Source organism: Topomyia yanbarensis, chromosome 2 (genome assembly GCF_030247195.1).
Source record: "Topomyia yanbarensis strain Yona2022 chromosome 2, ASM3024719v1, whole genome shotgun sequence".
NCBI classification, from domain to species: Eukaryota; Metazoa; Arthropoda; class Insecta; order Diptera; family Culicidae; genus Topomyia; species Topomyia yanbarensis.
Genome location: NC_080671.1, coordinates 329224846 through 329245767, shown reverse-complemented (window position 1 = coordinate 329245767; position 20922 = coordinate 329224846). Strand labels below are relative to the sequence as shown.

General features: G+C 38.5%; 1 protein-coding gene across 1 annotated transcript; it reads left to right on the top strand.

The window, feature by feature from the left end:
• The first annotated feature begins 6444 nt into the window (after positions 1-6444).
• On the top strand, positions 6445-19989 carry LOC131683869 (EF-hand domain-containing family member C2-like). Its single transcript, XM_058966230.1, has 6 exons — positions 6445-6567; positions 6630-7171; positions 18005-18518; positions 18581-18910; positions 18975-19615; positions 19681-19989. Exons 1-6 carry the CDS (start codon positions 6517-6519, stop codon positions 19892-19894), a joined length of 2292 nt encoding a protein of 763 aa, XP_058822213.1. The 5' UTR covers positions 6445-6516; the 3' UTR covers positions 19895-19989.
• Positions 19990-20922: the final 933 nt, after the last annotated feature.

Sequence of the window (20922 nt, the reverse complement as noted above, 5' to 3'; positions counted from 1 at the left end):
ATTCAGCCTATAGTACTTTGATTCTACTAATAGGTACATACTACAAAGCCTATTTATGAATGAATACACTGCCACTTGAAAAACCGTTGCAAAAACGCATCTTGTGCATATATAAAATTGTTTTCGATTCTTATATATTTATAGTTTCGATATATGATTAAGACCACTGCATTCGCTATATTTGTATGCGTACTTTAGGAAAGTTATAATAATGGCAAAATATAACTAGAATGATTGGTCTATACATGAAATGTGATTATATTGTCTAAAATTTGATTTTTCTTCGCTGGTCCGGGTTTTTTACCACACACAATAAAAAGGTTTTACAAGCTTATCTTATTCTATAAAGATTTAGTTCCAGATATTAGTTCGGTCACAGTTTTCTGTACTTTCTTCAGATCTTCTTAAATAAGTTTAATCGGATTCGATCACCTACTACAAATGAAATGACCTGATAACCAAGAAGGTTTGGTTCAATATGTAATATTCGATGTTGATTGGTTGTGATTAAACCATACGTAAGAAATATGTTTGATTTATTATTACTATAAATGTACTAAGAAAATAAATATTTTACATTAAGTAGTATAGTCCTACGTCTACAGCTCGTGTAACCCCTTAGGGCTGCTCCTTGTAGTTTTTCATATCCGTGTAAGGTTGTGAACCGATTGGAGAATTTTTTTGCAATTTTTGGTTAAAATTTGACAGTTGAAAAGTTATTTTCTCTCGAATGGTAAAATTTAACCGAGGGGGTGACCCATTTCAAATGATGACATTTGGATAGTTATTTAGAATTGACTTCTGCGAAAACCATAAGATGGAAGGGGTGTGAACATTTCTCGATATTTGAATATTAGTGTTTTGTTTACTACTTTTTGTACGAGTCTTAACCTCGAAACGTAAACATCCACATCATGAAATAAACCAAACAAATCAAAATACAAAATGTTATCGTTTCCATCTTTCTCCCTTCAATTTCTATTGAAAAATATTGACAACTTCAAATAAGTACGGAAAATGTTCCCACCTTTTTATTCTGCATCATGGGCAAACGTTTTAACTAGGGGCCGTTCATTACCACGTGGGCAGGAATTCCTTGGTTTTTGACACCCTCCTCCCCCTCCGTGGACAAGTGTGGACAATTTTTGACCCCTACCCACGAGTTCCACGTGGACTTTTCCCATTGATTTGTCCGATTTACATTTGTTTATTTAGATTTATATTGCAAGAAGTTATGGATTTTTCCAATGCATTGGACTACTGTGATTTTGAATGTTATTCTTAAAACATATATTTTGTTTAAATTTTGTCCACAGAATTTGTTTTGTTTTGTGCCTTAAAGACACAATTCACAGCATAATAACGATAAATGGAAGCAATATATGAATTCTTGAATTGGGGCGTGTAACAAGTTATCAAAACAAAAAAATATGGGAATTGACTTACAGAAGATTGGATCAAATGTTTCTGAGAGCAAAATTGTGCGATGTCAGTTATAGAACTTCACGCGCGATTTAAGTTTTTCGTGCTACATATTGGGAAAATGTAAATTGTCCTACATTCTAAAACAGGAAAAAATCGTCAAAAGTCATACCCCTACCTCCCTCTCCGTTGACAAGCGTGGACTTTTTCGTACCCCTACCCTTACCTAAACTGTCCATGTGGTATATGGACGGCCCCTATCGCACTGTCAAATTTAACTATGCTCCAGAACAGGGTTATTTTGCAAATAACTTTCGAAGTGTCAGATTTTAACCAAAAGTTCAAAATTTCACTAAATTGTTCAAAGCCCAAATGAGCTATCCTGGTCGCTTTAATTTTGTACACTCGAAAACGAATGCAATCAAAATGATATTACCCATAGGGGAATTAAAGCGTCATTTAGCTGTCAAAGAAAAATCAGATAACTCCTCACTAGAGTGGGACATGGTTATATGAAAAAAATAAAATTTTGCTCCGAGTAAATTTTTGGGTCCCATTTAGCTCCCAGAACAACGCTGTAATTTTTTTTCTCGATCGGTGAAACTATATTTTTGCGCCCACGGTTTAAAGTTTACATGGGATTTCGTATGGGAAAATTGTCTTTTGTAAATTAATTCTTCCAAGAGTCGCCCGTTACCTCCTAAAAATAAATAGATGTCTGATTTTTGTAGGAAATATGGCAAGGAAACAAAATCTAGAAGACCGCAAAACGATCTGATACTCGTGGAAAAAGTTATTAAGCACAAACCGATTGATGCCCTGAAGATTGATAAAAAATCTCACTTTTCATAGCATCACTGCTTCTGACGGTCGAATTATATACAAAAATTTAAACTTTCTCTTATTATGTACAAAAGAAGCCTCAATTTATCCCTCAAAACTCTTGCGAAGTGGCCAAACAGTATAGATAAATGATTTAGACACATTAAGAGAAGATTAAAACAAAATTGCTTATAATTGTACAACCAACAGCAGTGGTGCTAGAAAAAATGAACATTTTATCAATCGTCAGAGCATCAATCGGTTTCTGCTTAATAACTTTTTTCTCAAGCATCAGATCGTTTCGTGGTTTTCGAGACTTTGTTTCTTTGTTAAATTTCCTATAAAAGCCACATAACGAATTATTTTTAGGAAGTAATGGACGACTCCTGGAGGAATTATTTTGTGAAAGTTAATTTTCCCATACAAAATCCCATGTAAACTTTAAATAGAGGGCGCAAAAATATAGTTTCATAGATCGAGCTAAAAATTTGCACAGTTGCTCTAGGACCCAAATGGTACCTAAAAAGTTGCTCGGAGCTGGAATCTATTTTTTGTCCCACCCTACTCCTCACACCAATGAGAATCGCATATGATTTGCACCATACAGGCACACGTTAGTCGGAATGAGAAAGGCTACGTTTCGTGCAGGTAGAGATAGTTGTACATGTATGTTTCGAGCGAGAGAGGAACGTGGAGGTTAAAATATCGTGGAAAAAACACTTACCAAAATCTTCATAATTTGCATTATTATTATTTATTTATTGGGCTTTAACCGCACAGGGTCATTCGCCATAAGAAAGGAGATAGTTGCAATACATTTCACTGATTTAGTTTTTCTTCTTTGAGATTAATTGGCTATTGGATTGATGAGGTGTTGAGCTCCGGAATGAAGGCAGCTTGCCAGGGCCGCGGGAGAGCCTCCCCAGCGCCCGTTTTTGGTATGTCGGTGGACCCACTGAACGATGGTGGTGGGTGACTTATTTATTTGCGGTTAGTCGAGAGACCTCCCCAGCACCCGGTTCGGATGTGGCGGAAGGCCCGCTGAGCGTTCCTGATTGATGAGCTGGCAGATTGTCGCAGTCGAAGGGCCGCGGGAGAACCTCCCCAGCACCCGGTCCGGGCGGTGGCGGAGGGCCCGCTGGGCGGTGGTAGTAGTTGGGCTGACGGATTTCGATTGTAGAGGGTCCGCGGGAGAACCTCCCCAGCAGCCGGTCCGAGCGGTGGCGGAGGGCCCGCAGGGCGGTGGTAGTAATAGTGCCGACGAATTGCGGTTGTAGAAGGGCCGCGGGAGAACCTCCCCAGCACCCGGTCCGGATGTGGCGGAGGGCCCGCTGAGCAGTAGTGGTAGTGGTTGCAGTAGAGGGTGGTGTGAAGTTAGCCGGTTCGCGGTCTGTCTTAGATAGATTCGAGAAGATTGGCATCTTTCAGGAAGGCAAGTAGTGCCTCTTCGTGCACTGGGTCGTTTGCCAGTGTTTCTCGAATCGAGGAGGGCAAGTTGTGTTGTCGTCGTAGCTTGTCGAACTCCCTGCAGTTTATTAGTAGGTGCTCCACCGTGAGTCTAGTGCTGCAAGATGTACATATTGGAGGGTCGACACGGGTAATGGTGTGGGCATGGGTGAGCCTCGTATGTCCCACGCGGAGGCGGGATAGCGCTCTTTGTTCAACTCGGTTTTCGCGGTCTGTCCACTTTTCGAGGTCTCCCTTTACCTTCTGAGGGTAGCCTCGGAGAGTCCTCCAGTGAGTGATGAAGTGCTCAGAGGTCTTCGCCTTGAATTCCCTGATGATGTCGGATGACGGTACCTCATTAGAGAACAGGGCGCGAGAGCGTCGACTGAGCGCGGCCAAGTGGTCCGCATCCTCGTTACCACGGATTCCGCTCCGATTCCGCTCACACCCGCGCCCACCCCCTCGCCATGTTTCGAGCCGTCGGTGTAGATGTGCAGATGGTTTGAGTATTTTTGTTCGTCCATCTGTAGGAATTTGGCTCTGGCAGCCCGGGGAGGATCTCCTGCTCTGGTGGATACAGCCAGACTGATGTCTATGTTTGGATCGCGCTCGTGCCAGGCGCGGTTGTTGACCCGATGTTGCTGGGCGACTGTGGGAAGAGGGGCATTGGCAAACATGGTGTGTATGCTCTTAGCTGTTCATAATTTGCATATTTTCCGTGGTCCTACCTTATTTGAGCCATAAGAAACCGATAATAGATATTTCGAAAATGTTTCTCAGTCTAAATTGCCAGTGCTAACAGTCGGTTACCATTCATAAATACCATATCGAAAAATGTAAATATTAAGCGACTCTAGTAAAGGTGATAATAAGTTTTCGTTATTGTGCGATCGTTTCATGTTGAACTGACGAACAGATTGCAAAATATGGTTCCAGACCAATTAATTGATGACATTATTAAGAAAATACTAAGCTTTTCATAAAGTAAATGCTTTAATTCCCGTGCTGAAAAATGTGAATAAAGTGCACGATATTGTTTATGTTAAACTTTTGTAGAGGGCACCTCACTACACTTGAATGTCCCCATATATTTTTGTTATTCTAACTTAGGGTAACCACATGAGGCGAGTAAAAACCCAGGACAGTCTAAAGGAGACCCCCCCCCCATTTATTAAACGAACGCTTTCTAGTCTCGCAGCCAGAACTCTGTCAGAATGTTTCTTCGCATTTACTGACCTAGGAGAAATCTTCAATCCTTGATTGAGAGGATGAGACGATATATTTTGGACTTGTGGGCGACGGACCGACAAGAAGTCTTCAGTACTATATGCATGTCATTGAAGTACAGCATAAACAGCGACGGTTCCAATTAACTTCCCTGGGCTATTCCTGACATAGAAGTGAATGTGGGTGTCTGGAAATTTCCAATAACAACCATTACCTCTCGGTCTGTGAGCTAGAATCGAAACAACTACAAAAAGTACCGTTGATTCTAAAATTCTCCATTTTAAGGATTGTTATATCATACTCCACTTTACCAAAAGCGGCAGATAGGTCGATGCAAATAGTATCAGTTTGAGCGCGGTGTTCCATACTCATTGCTATGTAGGATGTTAAACAAGGCAAGTTAGTCGTTATTTAGCATCCAGACGTGAAATTGTACTTGTTTGTCGATTAGGTACTGCTTGCATTGATCCTGAAGTGGTTCCATAATCACCAACTCGAGACAGCGGCCAATAAAGTAATTCCACGGTAGTAATTAATGTCTCGATCTTTTCTTTCTCGGACTTCCAGCAGTATGGAAAAAAGGCCACAGGCAAGGGATGTTCGAGAGAGGAGTCAGCAGAACGTCGATGTTTCGATGCTAGAAGTGCAATCTAAGCTATATGAGTGGCTTCTCTTTTAAATTTTCAAGCAAGAAAAATAATTTGAAAAGAGAAAAAACGAGATACTACCGAGATATAAAAAGAGACATCAGATGATACAATTGAAAGAATCGAGTGTAGTAAGAGGCTTTGTTTCTCGTACTCTGCTTGAGAATGAGTTTACGTTGCAGTTGAGATTGGCGAAACTGCGAACTGGACCAGAGTGAATGAAACGCAGATTCAATGAAAAGGCTAAGAAGAGGAAAACCAGAATAAATCAAGCGTTTTCCTTGATATCCCAGGACACCATGACAGTCAGATAAAAACCAGGACATGTCCAGGGAAACCAGGACGTATGGTCACCTTAAACTGCTAACGAAATTTGATATAAACGTTATTTCTTGTGACAATAAAAAGTGTAATTACATTCTATCTACAAAAATGTTGTTTCGAATTAGAATGGATTATCAAAATGGACGAAATACATCTGCGTAAATAATTTATTAAAATGTCAAAAATCCGAAACCGGCAAGATTTTGAGCTTTTTCGCAAATTTGAAAAAAGTGTGAACAGATATTCCTAAGTGCCATATTTTATGATTTGTGACGTTCAACGCTTTAGAATAATATGTACTCGAAGGCTAAAAATAATAAAGAATGAAGTGATACCAGAGCAGTTTTCTGCCATGTTGCTCTAGATTACTTCCAAGTTCCCCGAGTACTGGAATAAATCTAATAACCGAAGTGAATACCATTATCTCCAATACCTACACAACACCATACTCTCAGCGATAAATAACTACAAAGTTGCAGGATGCCTAGAGACTGTCCGTTTCCAAGGAAATGACGCCTGTTTTGTTGATACACAATCAGTTTTCCTTTCACAGCGACTTTGAAGCTATACGTTTACCAACTAACGTCCAAAGTTGTCTGCGGAATAACTTTTATATTTTCGAAATAAAATGTTGCGCTGTTCTGGACTTCCGTTTCTTCCGGGCAATACGTTTCCTGAAGTAAGTTACCCAATATTGAGTAGATTTCAATCCCCATGTTAACTGTCACAAACAACTCACAGATCGGACAAACAAGATTCCACAAATCCCAGCACTTTGATAGATGGAACCGAATCTGTAGACTAGCGGATAAGAAAAGGCCAGGAATCGGTGGAAAGCAGTACTCACCAACCGATGGACCGGAGTACTGCCTGCCTTCACTGTACCCACCGCGACAGGGTCCTCTACTTCCATCGTGGCTAACCTATGATCGAAAGGTTTTATGTTTCCACGGATTTTTCCAGGAAACTATGACAGAAGTGGACCGCATTCCGTATCAGATTCGGAAAGTAAAAATCCTCTACTATCTCGAGGATAATACGATGCAGGTAAGCGAGCCGCGTACAATGAATTCCGGTATACCGCAGGGTTGCCTGGTAACACGTCAGCGGATTCCACGACCAGCGCCATATGACAAGGAATTTACCTCGTTGTTGGATCTGAACATCAACCACACGGTGCAGTTGTTTGATCGCGTGTACACAATAACTGGCTGTGATGATTTTACACGAAAATTCCTAAACCAACTGGGTGTATCCGTTCCCGAGCTGGCGGAGACACCGATGTAAGTATTGTTTCTAGCTGAGGTAGACCTACTATGCACAAAAATCCTATAAAAATCCGATAAAATCCTACTTTTTTATCCTATCCTTTTGAAGCCGTTAGAATCGCACAGAACATATTCATCACGGTGTCTTTTTTAACAACTTTATGCAAAAAAATCAGCATCTCTGAAACTTCAGGATATGAAAGAATGGGCTTTCCCCTTTCATTTGAAACCAACATCAAAATAATCCGTCGGAGGGTCTAGAGCAACTTTTTTTTAAGTTTTTTTGTGAAAACAGATTTTACAATAGAACTAGTTCATATTTCTATCCCTAGATGGTACTTTAGACATTCGAACAACACTAAAAGTGAGAATCTGATAGATATTTTAATTGTCTACAACTTTGTTAACAACTAAAAACCGATTTGAAATTATCCGGAAAAGTTGTTTAATATTTTAACGAAGTCTAAGTCTAAGTTAGTTTCACAGAAAGCCTAGTGGTTTGTAAGTCAATTCACACGCACTTTTTTCATTTTACAAATACCTGTGCTTAGTTGAACAGTGCATTCAGCGGAATTTGAGAGCTTGGAAAGGCTCATCTTTTAGCTGAAAATTATAATTCCAGATTCCACCTGATATAGGGCACCATTAATATTTTTGGAATGAAAAGTCTTAGATAAGTGTTGACCAAACTAGTATGATATTACTATTCTTTTCCAAGATGGTGAGTGATTCCTCCTGCAGAAACAGCTTTTTCAACGATGTATGCCTTCTTTTTCATTTTTTGATTGTTTTCAGGGATGACTGATAACTATTCTTGCATGAACCTCCTATTTTGTTAGCATCTTCGTATAAAATTCACTTGTCCTGAACTTCAACCTTTATATTTGAACTAACTCAATGAAACTGTTAACACCATTGCAATATTTCGCGAATTTCTTTGCAATGCTTGGTTAAAAATGCTGATTATTTTCAAAATTAACTCAATGTGACAAACAGTGAACAAAAAACTTTGAGTTTTTGGATCAAGATAATTTTTTTTGGGATATATTCGTGGATTTGTATGTATATAAGGTTTTTCTTGTACTCAAATCATATTTTGTTTTCAAAAGTAATACATTTCGCATAATCTAGGATCAATTGATTAACGATTTCTCGCATAATTAATGGGAAATGGCCGTAAAATCCAACTGCCACAATATACTTTGCGGAAAAAATTGAATGAATCGTTTCACGCTAACCACTAATTTGGACAGTTACTTTTCGCCGCAACCATAACTCCAGCTTTCAAACAACACTTTTTTTTCTTAACATCTCAAAAGATGGCTGAATGCGACTGATAAAATTTAGATTTCTTACGCAACAATTAGAATGATCGCATGAAACGTTTTAGTCTGTTTACCTCAAATCATTCTATAGCAATAAACCGCAGTTCCAATAAAATGCTTCTATCGACTTTGTATACTTATCAACACACGTTATAAATTCAAGTAGGGAATTGTGGGAAAAACCGACACCCCACAACTTTTCCTAGAAATCAAATTTTTATTCATTTCATAATGACACATTATTATTAGTACGTTTATGTAGAGTATTTGAAGAAAAATTGGATTTAGGTTAGTGCACCGAATGTCATAAAAATAAACAAAACACGACAGCAACGTTCATACTCGTCTGGATGTTAAATTTCGTTGGTATATTTTAAGGATTTAACCGACAAAGGCTTTTCAAATCACCACATTATTCAGTACCTATTATTATCGGCTTTTCCTATGATCAACTAGGTGCATTGAAGACGAGTTTGAGAAATTCAATATTTTTATTAATCACGCATATATCTCATTTTTTAATAATGATAAAGATTTTAATAAAGTGGAGAGAAAATAAATGAAAGGGGGTATCGATCTTACCCCTATGGGGTGTCGGTTTTACCTGCAGTGCCTACAAAAAGTCACTTTGTTTTCCAAGTTTTACGACCAATAATTTTTAATGAAAATAATTTTTTAAAGCGCTGAAAAAATTAAGACTTGTTAAAAAATTTCTGAAGAAGAATTCTGCATAAAAATAATAATTTTATTGGTGTTGTGACAACTTAGAAAAAGTGTTAAGCTTAAGGTGTCGGTTTTAACCATAATTCCCCTATATCTTCATGAAAACACTTCGAAACGAAGGGTTTGGTTTCAAAATTGAGAAAAGTGGTCATTTTGTCTCCACGAAAGTTTCACGTATATTCTTCCCAGTAAAAAAATCAATAAGTTAGATGAATGTAACTATATAATTTGCAATAAAACCAGAAAGAAAATCAAAGTAAAATGTATAGCCTATATAATGCAAAGGCTTAATGCTCATAGTAAGATCATTTCATGATAAGCCATCCGATAAGTCATTGATTGAATTACAACACGAAAAGAACGATATTTTATCTTAGACTTAGACAATTTAAAGCAGGCTACTGCTTCAAACTTTTATTGCATTTTTTCGACTGGATGATTTGGAGCACGGAACAGAAAACATTGGGACGAAAGTAGAGTTTCCGATTCAACCTGATTCATCATTTCAGCAGGAGAACTGGGTTAAGGGGGGCAAGCACTCCATCTTTCGGCCGAAAAAAATACATTTTTTGACATTTTGCTTTGGGAAAATGAAGAAAGTACGCACCAATTTGGTATATTATATATTTAGGGCAATGTTTGAGAATGACAAAAAACATTTAGAGCATGTTCAGGAGTGTTTCAGTTGTAGATTCATAATTTTGACAGTTCTATTAAATAAAACTGAAAAATTTAAAACTATAACTTGCTGCCCCAGCAGTAGTTTTAGCGGGTGTTCTATTCAGTTTAAAATTCATTTCCCGCCATGCCCTTAGCGTTACTGCATTCAAATTTATTTTTCCCCACACTCAACCAAAATATCACTTACCTTTTATATGCAAAAACATGTAAATATTTTCCATAATACTTTTCACATGAATGTTATTATTTTCACACATAATCTTTTCTCTCTTCCGTCCTATAAAAACCAGTACTGACTACAGATATATGTTACGTGATGTTCAGTTACTTTCTATCGGAATGCCACATATTTTCTATTTGAAACCTATATACCTTTTATCTGATATTCAGATGATCGTTAACTAAATGTATAATAGCAATCATGTTACGTGAAGAGGGTTTATCTGATATTCATGTGATTGTTAGGTTCCTATATAATAGCATTCAAATGCTTTGGTAGGTAATGAACCTGATTTGAATAAAGGTGCGGAGTATCCTTGTAAAGTCCAGCCGAATATTGAGCCGATATTCTAACTGATTCTAGTTAATATCTGGTTCCAGTGACAAAACAATCGTGTCACTGGAACCAGTCACCAACTAGAGCCATCCAGAACTTTGGCACATTTTTCGGCTGGACTTACTGGGCTGTGTTGATCATTGATTTGAAATGCATTCTATACCATCTTGGAATCTTCAACCTGGCGCAGAGATAGCGGATATATATTTCTAACGTCTTCACATTTAATTAGAAGAATCACAAGTCAGAGAGCAATGTATTCTCCGTCGTGCTGTTCCTTGACGCCATGTTGAATGTGTTTGATTTTTTCCCATAGTATGTTCCTGTAATAGTTATGTGTTTTACACATAACCCTAGCAGTATGTGATAGTCACATAAAATGTATGTGGGGCATGCTTGAAAGTTATTCATTTTATATTTAAAATTCATCGGTGATTATATAAGTTTTATTTGATGCATATGAATCTTATGTGCATAATCATTTTTAAAATTTAGGTGTTTTTTCACATGAAACGTATGTGATTTTTTGGCTCAGTGCAGTCTATCGGGTCTAAAGCGGGCCTTACTCGTTCAATATTTTTGTCAATACTAGAGTGTATTGACAAAAGTATTGTACGTGTAATGGAAAAAAAATATTGACGATGTGGATTTCAAACGGGACTGAAATATTGTAACAATATCGTCAATACGCGTATTGACAAAAATATTGAATGTGTAAGGGCCGCTTAAGTGTCTGTGGTGAAAACTTTGCGTGTATTTAAAACACAGTTCTAAACGTGTTTTAAAATCAGCAACAAATAGAACGGCGTCGTATAACAGTTTTAAATTTTAAAACAAAGCTGTTCGAAATTATAAAACATAACGCACTGCTGGGAATGTAAATGTTTCAGTTCCAGTTCTACTTTGAAACTCCTATACAAAATAAAACGCTCCTGAACATGCCCTTACAGGTGTACCTCGATAGTACGTACACCTTCGCTTCGTTTAGCGTACGTACTATCGAATCACAAAAATAAAATTCAAAATATTATTTTTTATGTTTAATATTTAATGAAACTTCACACAAATTATATTTATCACTAAATTCATCACCCTATTAGTGATAAACTGTCCTATCACCAAGTACTTAATCTTTAATGTTATGGTTTCCATCAACCAGGATGGTTAAAAATGGAGTGTAAAAACATTTCCATGGTCCCGTAAGTTCCTTTGAAATTGGTAGCAATGTCTTGAGCATTTCGGCAAATTTATTAGGAATGTTGTAGAATTTTATTGATGTTCGTAGCACTTCTTTAAAATTCCAGAACTATTCTGAATCTGTGAAGATTTTCTTAATTTTTTGATGTGCCTGAAGCAGAAGGAATTGTTTTTTATATATTTGATTCGTGTAATAATCACAGTAATTTTTTTCAAACTATGGGAACGAACCGAAATTTGGTGGGTTAAAAAACAGAAGTTCTCGTTTTGTGGACGCGATAACAATTCTTCTCAGATACATACAGGATTTCAGATTGGTTTTTATTCCTTTCAGTTTTTGGTCGTTAATGAACTTTAAAAACCCCGAAAACGGATATTAAAATATATGCGCAAAGGAGATATGATTTTACATTAAAACAATGTCGGCATATAAACTACAAGGTATAATAACCACAGTTTTTGACTACATAAGATAGGTTTTACTGAGCTAGGAAATATTTCTTGAACCACGCCAATATGGTGGATACATTTTTTAATCACGCTCACAAGATCCCCAAACGAAGTGTTAAGAAAATACTTATTTTTTTAAGCTCTTTAAGTACTACCAGCAGCCTCCATCGAAGTCGCTAGTCTTGCGAATCTCGCCCATTCCATTCTAAACATTGTATCTCCTAGAATGTATGGGACTCAGCACTCAAATTTTATGTACATAATGTTTGCAGATCGTTAATCAAAAATCGTTTTATCATCACTCTAGATAGTAACCTTCAAAATTGCCTAAAATCTTTGATGTTCGAAAAATATCTCGAATTTTTTCAATATTCCTTAAAGTTAGTAAGACTTGAGATATGCCGTACCTAAAGCTTCAAGAGGCTTTTTGATTTTCGTCACTTTTCAAATTTGTAAGTTATCTCGAAATACTTCGTTGAAATTAATTGTGAGTTTCATGAAAACGCAGACGCCCCCTGATGTTTAAAAGATTCTTCATAAATCCTTAGAATATTCTTGAAACTTCGCGAACTTTCCAGAGCTTCTTAAAATTCTACTTAATATCGTAGGATTTCCTTGAAGCAGCTTGACTGAATCATCAAAGCCGTTAACAAAACCTACTGAAACTGTATTTTTGAATATTTCTAAATGTTCAGGTCGCAGAATTTCCCGAGATTGGTAAAATATGTGTGAAAATCGCAAACACTCCGTTTTCTATAGAAATTGTTAGTATAGAAGGTTGGAAGTATTACTTAAATTCCATATGACTTTCGAAGATCATCCTTAAAGTTCATTGAGATACTCTGAATTTTGACAAAACCAAACTATAACTAATGAGTGTCGTACAAATTATCTGAAGAATCAAAGATCTCTTTGTAAGTCAGCAGTCTCCCAAAATATAAAAGACATTCCTGGAACTTGTAGGGCATCCCTAAAGCTTGCAGATTTGTTTATACTTGTTTGATTCCTACAATGAATTTATGACTTATTTAAAGTTTGAAATACTTTACTGGACTTTATAGAACTACTGTGAGTAACACACAACTTCTCTAAAGTATGCATAAACCCATAGAATTTCCATAAAAGTTGTCCTACTTCGATGAAGCTTACAAAATCAAAGGAAAAAAATTGATGGCAGGTGTACGTACTATCGAGGGTACGCACTATCGAGGTATACCTGTACAACAATATGTGAAATTTAAAATAGTTTGTTAATGTTCTGATCGATATTGTAAATCACCGACGAGGACTTGGCGCATGTTATTCTGGCCTCTATTCTCATCTGAAATCAAATTACCACATAATATGCGGGTGTGTATCGTCGCGAAGGGCTCGAGCATTTGTACGTTATCGTATTCGTTCGCGTGGCCGTTTGTATGTCGCGTGTGCTAGCGTGTATGAATTCGATTTTATAACCGTGTGTCCATTTGCATATTCGCGTGCGGATCGTGAATCTGATGCTTAATTTTTAAGTGTATGATACAGACGCAAGAACAGAGTAAGTTTCTTCATATCACTAGAGTCCCCAGTCATGACGCCATGGAACGTGTTGTCTAGTGAATATAATTGTCTTTTTATTGGTCCAACTAAAGGCATGGGCTGCTAAGACCGAAGGAAGAGATTTCCGAACGTTACCGATGCATTATCGCACGAAAATGAGCGTTTGTAGGTTTCCGCTTGAGACCGCGTTTATAAGTTTGATTGCTTTGATGTGCTTGGAATGTCGTAAAGGCCTTAAGCGATTGTATGTTAACGTGCTGAATGCGAGCAGGGAGAGAAATTCCCCATATCACTAAAGTTCCCGGTCATGTCGCCATGGAACGTGTTGTTTAGTGAATATGAGCTTCATTTTTTTATCGATCCAACTGAAGGCATGAGTCTAGGACCGAGAGTAGAGACTTCTGGAAGTAACCGATTCATGATAGCGCGAGCAGTGGGCTAATGCTTGAGACCGCGTTTGTAAATTGCTAGGTGCTAAAACGTTCACCTAATTACCGGAGTGTTTTATTGTTGACGAGATCGCGGGCGTAAGGAAGTGTGGATGATTGATTGCATGTTCGCGACCAGGTTTGTGTTGTTTGTGCGCATTAGGGTGGGACAAAAAATAGATTCCAGCTCCGAGCAACTTTTTGGGTAGCATTTGGGTCCTAGAACATCTGTGCAAATTCTTAGCTTGATCCCTGAAACTATATTTTTGCGCCCACTGTTCAAAGTTTACATGGGATTTTATATGGGAAAATTAACTTTCACAAAATAATTCCTCCAGGAGTCGCCCATTGCTTCCTAAAAATAAACCGTTATGTGGCTTTTGTAGGAAATTTAACACAGAAACAAAGTCTCGAAAACTACGAAACAATCTGATGCTTAAGAAAAAAGTTATTAAGCTGAAACCAATTGATGCTCTGACGATTGATAAAATATTCATTTTTTCTAGCACCACTGTTGTTGGTTGTCCAATTGTATGCATTTGTGTTTTGATATTCTCTTAATGTGTCTAAATCATTTTCCCACACTGTTTGGCCACTTCGCAAGAGTTTTGAGGGATAAATTGAGTCTTCTTTTGTATATAAAAAGAGAACATTAAAAATTTTGTATATAATTCGACCATCAGCAGCAGTGATGCTATAAAAAGTAAAATTTTCATCATTCTTCAGGGCATCAATCGGTTTTTGCTTAATAACTTTTTCCACAAGCATCAGATTGTTTTGCAGTCTTCTAGACTTTGTTTCCATGACAAATTTCCTATAAAAATCAGATTTCCATTTATTTTTAGGAGGTAACGGGTGACTCTTGGAAGAATTAATTTGCAAAAGACGTTTTCCCCATACGAAATCCCATGTAAACTTTAAACCGTGGGCGCAAAAATATAGTTTCACCGATCGAACTAAAAATTTGCAGAGTTGTTCTGGGAGCTAAATGGGACCCAAAAAGTCACTCGGAGCGAAATTTTATTTTTTTCATATAACCATGTCCCACTCTAGTGCGCATAGAATAGGAGAGATTTTGTGTGTATATGAGAGAATATGCAATTTATTGTGTTAGTGAGTGTTAGTATGAATTTAATTTAAGAGATAGTAATAAAAGGAAACATAACATACCGAATAAAAAAAGTTGCAAAGAAAACAATTAAAAGTGTTTAATTTGATATTATTTTTAGTACACATGAGTAGTGGAGAAAAAACTAATAGAAGTACAACAAAACAGGCTAGTGAAGTAGAAGAAAAGAACACATGTAACATGCAATCAAACTATCACCGGGACGTCCGTTATAAAGTACTACGGAAACCACAGTCACGCTACCAGCCAGCGACCAGTTCAGTCACCCCGGCCCTGCGTTCGGAGTCCCTAACTGGAACTATACTAAAGTTGCCTGAATGTGAACATTTGGAAGTTGTCGTACGCGTTTCACTACCACGCTGATCTTTATATATTTGCTGCATTTATCTGAGACCGAATAGCGATCTTGACATGTACAACATTCACTCCAGAATTTTATTGAGAAGACCAAACGACAAAATAATGTACTTGTTGTAGGCGATTACAACCTCCCTCATTTTCGGTGGATTTTCGATGACGATCTCAAGTACATTCCTGAAAATGCAACATCGGAACAAGAGATATCTATCACAGAAAAGCTGGTCGCTGCTGGTTTGTATCAAATCTGTTCTCTTAGCAATGGGAATGGACGGACGCTTGATTCAGTCTTCGTCAACGACACGGACGTGTTTGCTACCGACATCTATACTGAAGATAGACCCTCACCATAAACCCTCAGATTCAGATCAGACAGTTGCGGTACTCTATGAGTCAATATATGAGATTCTTCGCCGCAATGTTCCCAAAAAACGTGTTACCAGAAAAGCAGATTATAACTTTCCATGTCGAAATCCCGATCTTGGTCGCCTACGCAACGCGCTCCGAAAACAACGAAAGCGATACTTAGGCCGATGACATGCTTACGCGATTTGCGAAGCGGTAGCGGTAAGCGAAGCGAATGCGTTTGACCTATCTCTTTGGTGTGTGCATGTAGAACGCGCAATACTGTCATAGTAAAAGCGGGGCGAACGCGGCAAAAATGCTCAGACGCGTCCGCAAACGCTTCGCTTTCCGCGTCAGCTTGTCATCGGCCTTACGTCGTAGAACCGACGGCAACAAAACTATTCTTCGTTAAATGGAATTGCAATATGAAACAGCGCGTAACAGTGCATTCGGTGAATATCTGAACCAAGTCCAACGCATGTCTTCGAAATAGTCCCGCGACATTCTGGACGTTTATAAATACCAGAAAACGTTCCGGGGATATACCAGAAAATGTCAAACTTGATTACGTGCAGTTTTCTGGTTCCAGCTGTCGAGAAGCGTCAACAACTGGACGCAATATATTTCGCAAAAGCATTCGACAAGGTGCCCCGTTGCTGTTTTGAAATTAGACCGATTAGGTTGTCCTGATGCTGCAGATTGCTGCACTCCTACCTCTCCGAGCGATCCGCTTTCGTTAGAATCGGTACCACACGTACAAACATGTTCGAAACGCCAACCGGTGTGCCTCAAGGAAGTCACCTACGGCCACTTATCTTTCTCTTATTCATGAACGATCTCTGCACCCGCATCAATTCTGGAAAACCACTCTACGCTGATGATCTGAAAATCTTTCGTTCAATTGCCTCAGGACTCGACTCTGCTGTGCTTCAAGATGATATAGACAATATAGAGGGATGGTGCTTACTAAACGGCATGCAGATCGACGTCGATAAATATAAGGTGATAAGTTTCAGGCGCTTAGAAATTGGAAGGTGTTGCGAATATACCCTTTAAGTCTGTGTCATCGAGAGGGTAGATTCTATCCGTGACTTAGGAGTGTTGTTTGACAGAAAACTTTGTTTCGCCGACCACATCACTGCAACAACGGCGACGGCTTTCTGAAACGAAACACAGTTGATGTTGTGGATTTCTACGCACTGAAATCTATAAATACTGCGCACTGGTCCGGAGCACCTTAGAGTATGCTGTACAAGTATGGGTGCCATACAACGCCGTCCAAAGTAATCGGTTGGAGCGTGTTCAGAGAAGCTTTGCACAATTTTCTCTCAGAAAATTACCTTGGAACGACCCTATCTGTCTTCCGCCGTATAATAATAGATGCAGGTTGATAGGTTTGCCAACGTTAAAGTCTCGCCGCACTTTCTCGCAAAGAATGTTCATCTACGATATGTTATCGAGCAATATTGACTGTTTCGACATTCTTTCTAGGATTAATTTATTTGTTCCTCCTCGTGGTATAAGGAATCGTCCACCTCTGCGGATTCCTAGATACCGTACAGTTTATGGCCAGAATAATCCGGTGGACAGATGTTGCAACAGATTCAACGAAACTACTTTAGTTTATAACCTCCATACTACTAAATGTAGTTATAAGTTAGCAATTAATTTTTTATATAGTGATTCTTTTAATTAGCCTGTGTACGATGGCGACACACGATAAGCCACCCCCCCTTCCGGCGAGCTTCGTCCCGGCCTCCCCGATGCACCACTTTCGAGGCGTAATGCAACTTGAAGCGATTGTCTATCACAGGTTCTTTAAAACTGATGTAAAATTGATCGGTGTTAAGTCAGAGCGGACTAAGTGACATATTTCAAATCTGGCAAAAGTAGAATGTAGTTGACGATATTCTTTATCCAGTGCTATCATTATATCATTTTTTATGGTTTGCGACTTAGTCCGGTCTGACTTAACACCGACCAATTATGCTTGAAGACGGTTGCAATATCCACCAACCCAGGGAAGGAAGTCAAAATTGTACGCATAGAATTATAACAATAACCAGAAACAAACCGTGTTGCCAAATATTTATTTATTTACCATTTGAACTGTTTCAGCGATCCAAGCACCGAACAGCGCAAAAAACAGGATGCAGCCAAAATGGCTAAAAGACCTGCATACAAAATTGACACATTGGGGAAATTCCTCCAATACGACCGGAAGGTGCTTTGTTTCCAAGCGTTCTGGGACGACCGTTCAAGTCTGTTTGGCGATCTGCACGAGTTGGAAGTTCTCTATCGCCTAAGTGACGATACAATTGAGATCAAGGAAAAACTGCCGCTTAACTCAGGACGCGATTCGAACGGTATGTTTCTACGCCGAGGCAGGCTTCCAAAAATTTTCGAACGACTACCGGTAGTGGGCGAGAACACGCCAATCACTATTCTGAACGTCCTCGGTGGAGGTCTAAAAGGAGGACGCTATCTGCCCGATTGCGTTGGGATCGGTAAAAGTGAAGACAACTACTACAAGGACTCAGATCTCGCGATTGGGCAAACGATCAACGTGTATGGTAGAACGGTTATGTTAACGGATTGCGACGAATTTACCCGAGAATACTACAGGGCAAAGGTATTGTAAATGTTGATAATTTAAATAATCCTGTTTTTCTAATGGTTACTTTATCATTCTAGTGTGGCATCGAAGACTTCCATCCGATACTCGGTTATAGTGTCAGAAAGGATGAATTTGAGCGTCGCAGGCGTCGTGAGCGCCAACTGCCGCCCTACAATGGATGGGGCACACACGAAGATTCCGAAGGAAATTGTATCACAGTTGAGCCAATGCCGCCAAAAATAGATTTCCGTAAGTTTGTCGTATACGATCGGTGCAATCTTCGCTTTGGAGCACGTATGCTATCGAACATCAAGGAAAACAATGATCGATTCTTTGTCATCACGTACTATTTGAGTGACAACACGGTATCAGTTTACGAATTGATGATCCGGAACTCCGGATTTCAGGTAAATACGAAACATTTGTGATAATTGTAAAATGAGAGTGTTTCAAACTAAATCTATTCGATAGGGTGGTGTTTTTATGAAAAGAGCCAGAATGTTAGTTCCAAATCAGGACATTTTTACACCAGACAGGCCCAAATACTACCAACCCCAGGATTTTTACCTCGGCACAACCGTAATTCTTCAGGACCATAAGTTTAAAATCACCAATTCCGACATCTACGCTCTCACATTCATGGAAACTTACTGCGAAGAGTTTCCACTTTCCAATGTTGCAAAGATAGTACAAAAAATTCGCAGCGCTCTGGAGCCTATCTATAAAGAATACATTTCAAAGCACATGGATAAAGTAGTACCCAGGACAATCGACGGAAACTCGATCGGTACCGTCACCTACGAAGCGCTGCGTGACATGCTAATCGAACTACTGGGTGACCAAATCGTCGAGCAGGAGATCGTATCGCTTTGTCGTCAATTTTCTGCGGAATCAAAACAACAGGACACCTGCGATAAGGAACTGGTTCGTTCGGCCATCCACGCCGAGCTAACGCGGCAACTTTGGAATGACCTTGAGCGTACCAAAGAACACCTTTACCATCTAGATCCGGCCTCGGTGGATGGCTGGATGAACCCGAAACATATCGTCGGCACTATTAAGGCTTGTCGGATTCCGCTGGACAATGCCCTAACTGAGGCGATGCTACAAACGTAAATTGATATATCTATATTTATTTTCATGTATAACGCAATTTAATTCCTACAACATATTTCAGTCTGAACCGGAACGAACGAGGCGATTTGGAAGTGAAGGATTTTCTGGATATTTTGAATCCATTGCAGATTCCCTGCAAACCACTGCAGCCACTGAATGTTAAACACGACGTGTGCTACTTCACGCCCTATCGGATCAGTGGTAATCTTATCGACTGGGATAAACTGCTGCGTAGCATCGATCTGGAAAGCAAACTGACTAATCAAACCTCTTGATTGAATGTGGACTCAGGAAATTGTCTTATAAAACACTAACCCAGATCTGCCTTTGACGGAATGTAAATAAATCATATTTTTTCATTTCATTTCTTTTTATCCTGCTCGAATTGTAACTCTACCCAATCGAAGCCTTTGCTTAGAGCAAATACTGCTATCATTGCTGAAAGCGTTCGCTCAAAAACGAATATTTTCGTGCCAATTTTTAATATCATTTTACGACTTAGAAACGAAGCAATGATATTGCTAGCACTAATAACTTTCGCTCTGTTGATCTCATTGTAATTTTTTTCCATGGAATGTTTATTTAAATCGGTAGGTATTTGCAAAAGATTTTTTTACGCCGGTGTTTCTATTTTACATAAGATGTCACAAAAGATCTTGAGGCTATCACGTTATAATAAAAATTCACTTTCTAATACCAACACTAAGAATAGTCATCATTTTAAACATTTTTATTGATATTCTAGTTTCTTAACCCTTTCATGCCCAATTTTTTTCTAGTGCATGTAGGATTTCAAAACTGTTTTTCCTTTAAAACGGTGAGTTCAAGAAACTCGAAAAACGTTTTTTCATAAAGGTAGGTGCTTTCCTTGCAGTGCTAGAAGCAGCTCAATTTTTACCTTCCAATGCTTACTACAATTTTCCTAGAATATTCACAATAGTCCGACTGCGTGGAAAACGTAGCCAAAAATAGTCTAAATTGATAAGTTTTATCAGTTTTCACTAATATTGCAACATAACGAAGTTATATGAAAAAATCATTTTCCGTCGTCAACGTAAACGGTTCCTGGCAGCACTGCTCCATCAGACCAACTGCAGTAACTTCAATTCTAGAGCTGATCCTTGTAACTGTGAATACTCAAATGAAAGCCAATAGTCACATTTATTAGCCTTACTTGTTTTTGTGAGCAAATCTTGCCTCAATCAAAATTTATAGCTGTTTAAAAACGTTGTTGTCCACAAAAAACATGGGCATGAATGGGTTAGACTTCATTGTAAACCTATTGATAGTTGTTCTGTCATCT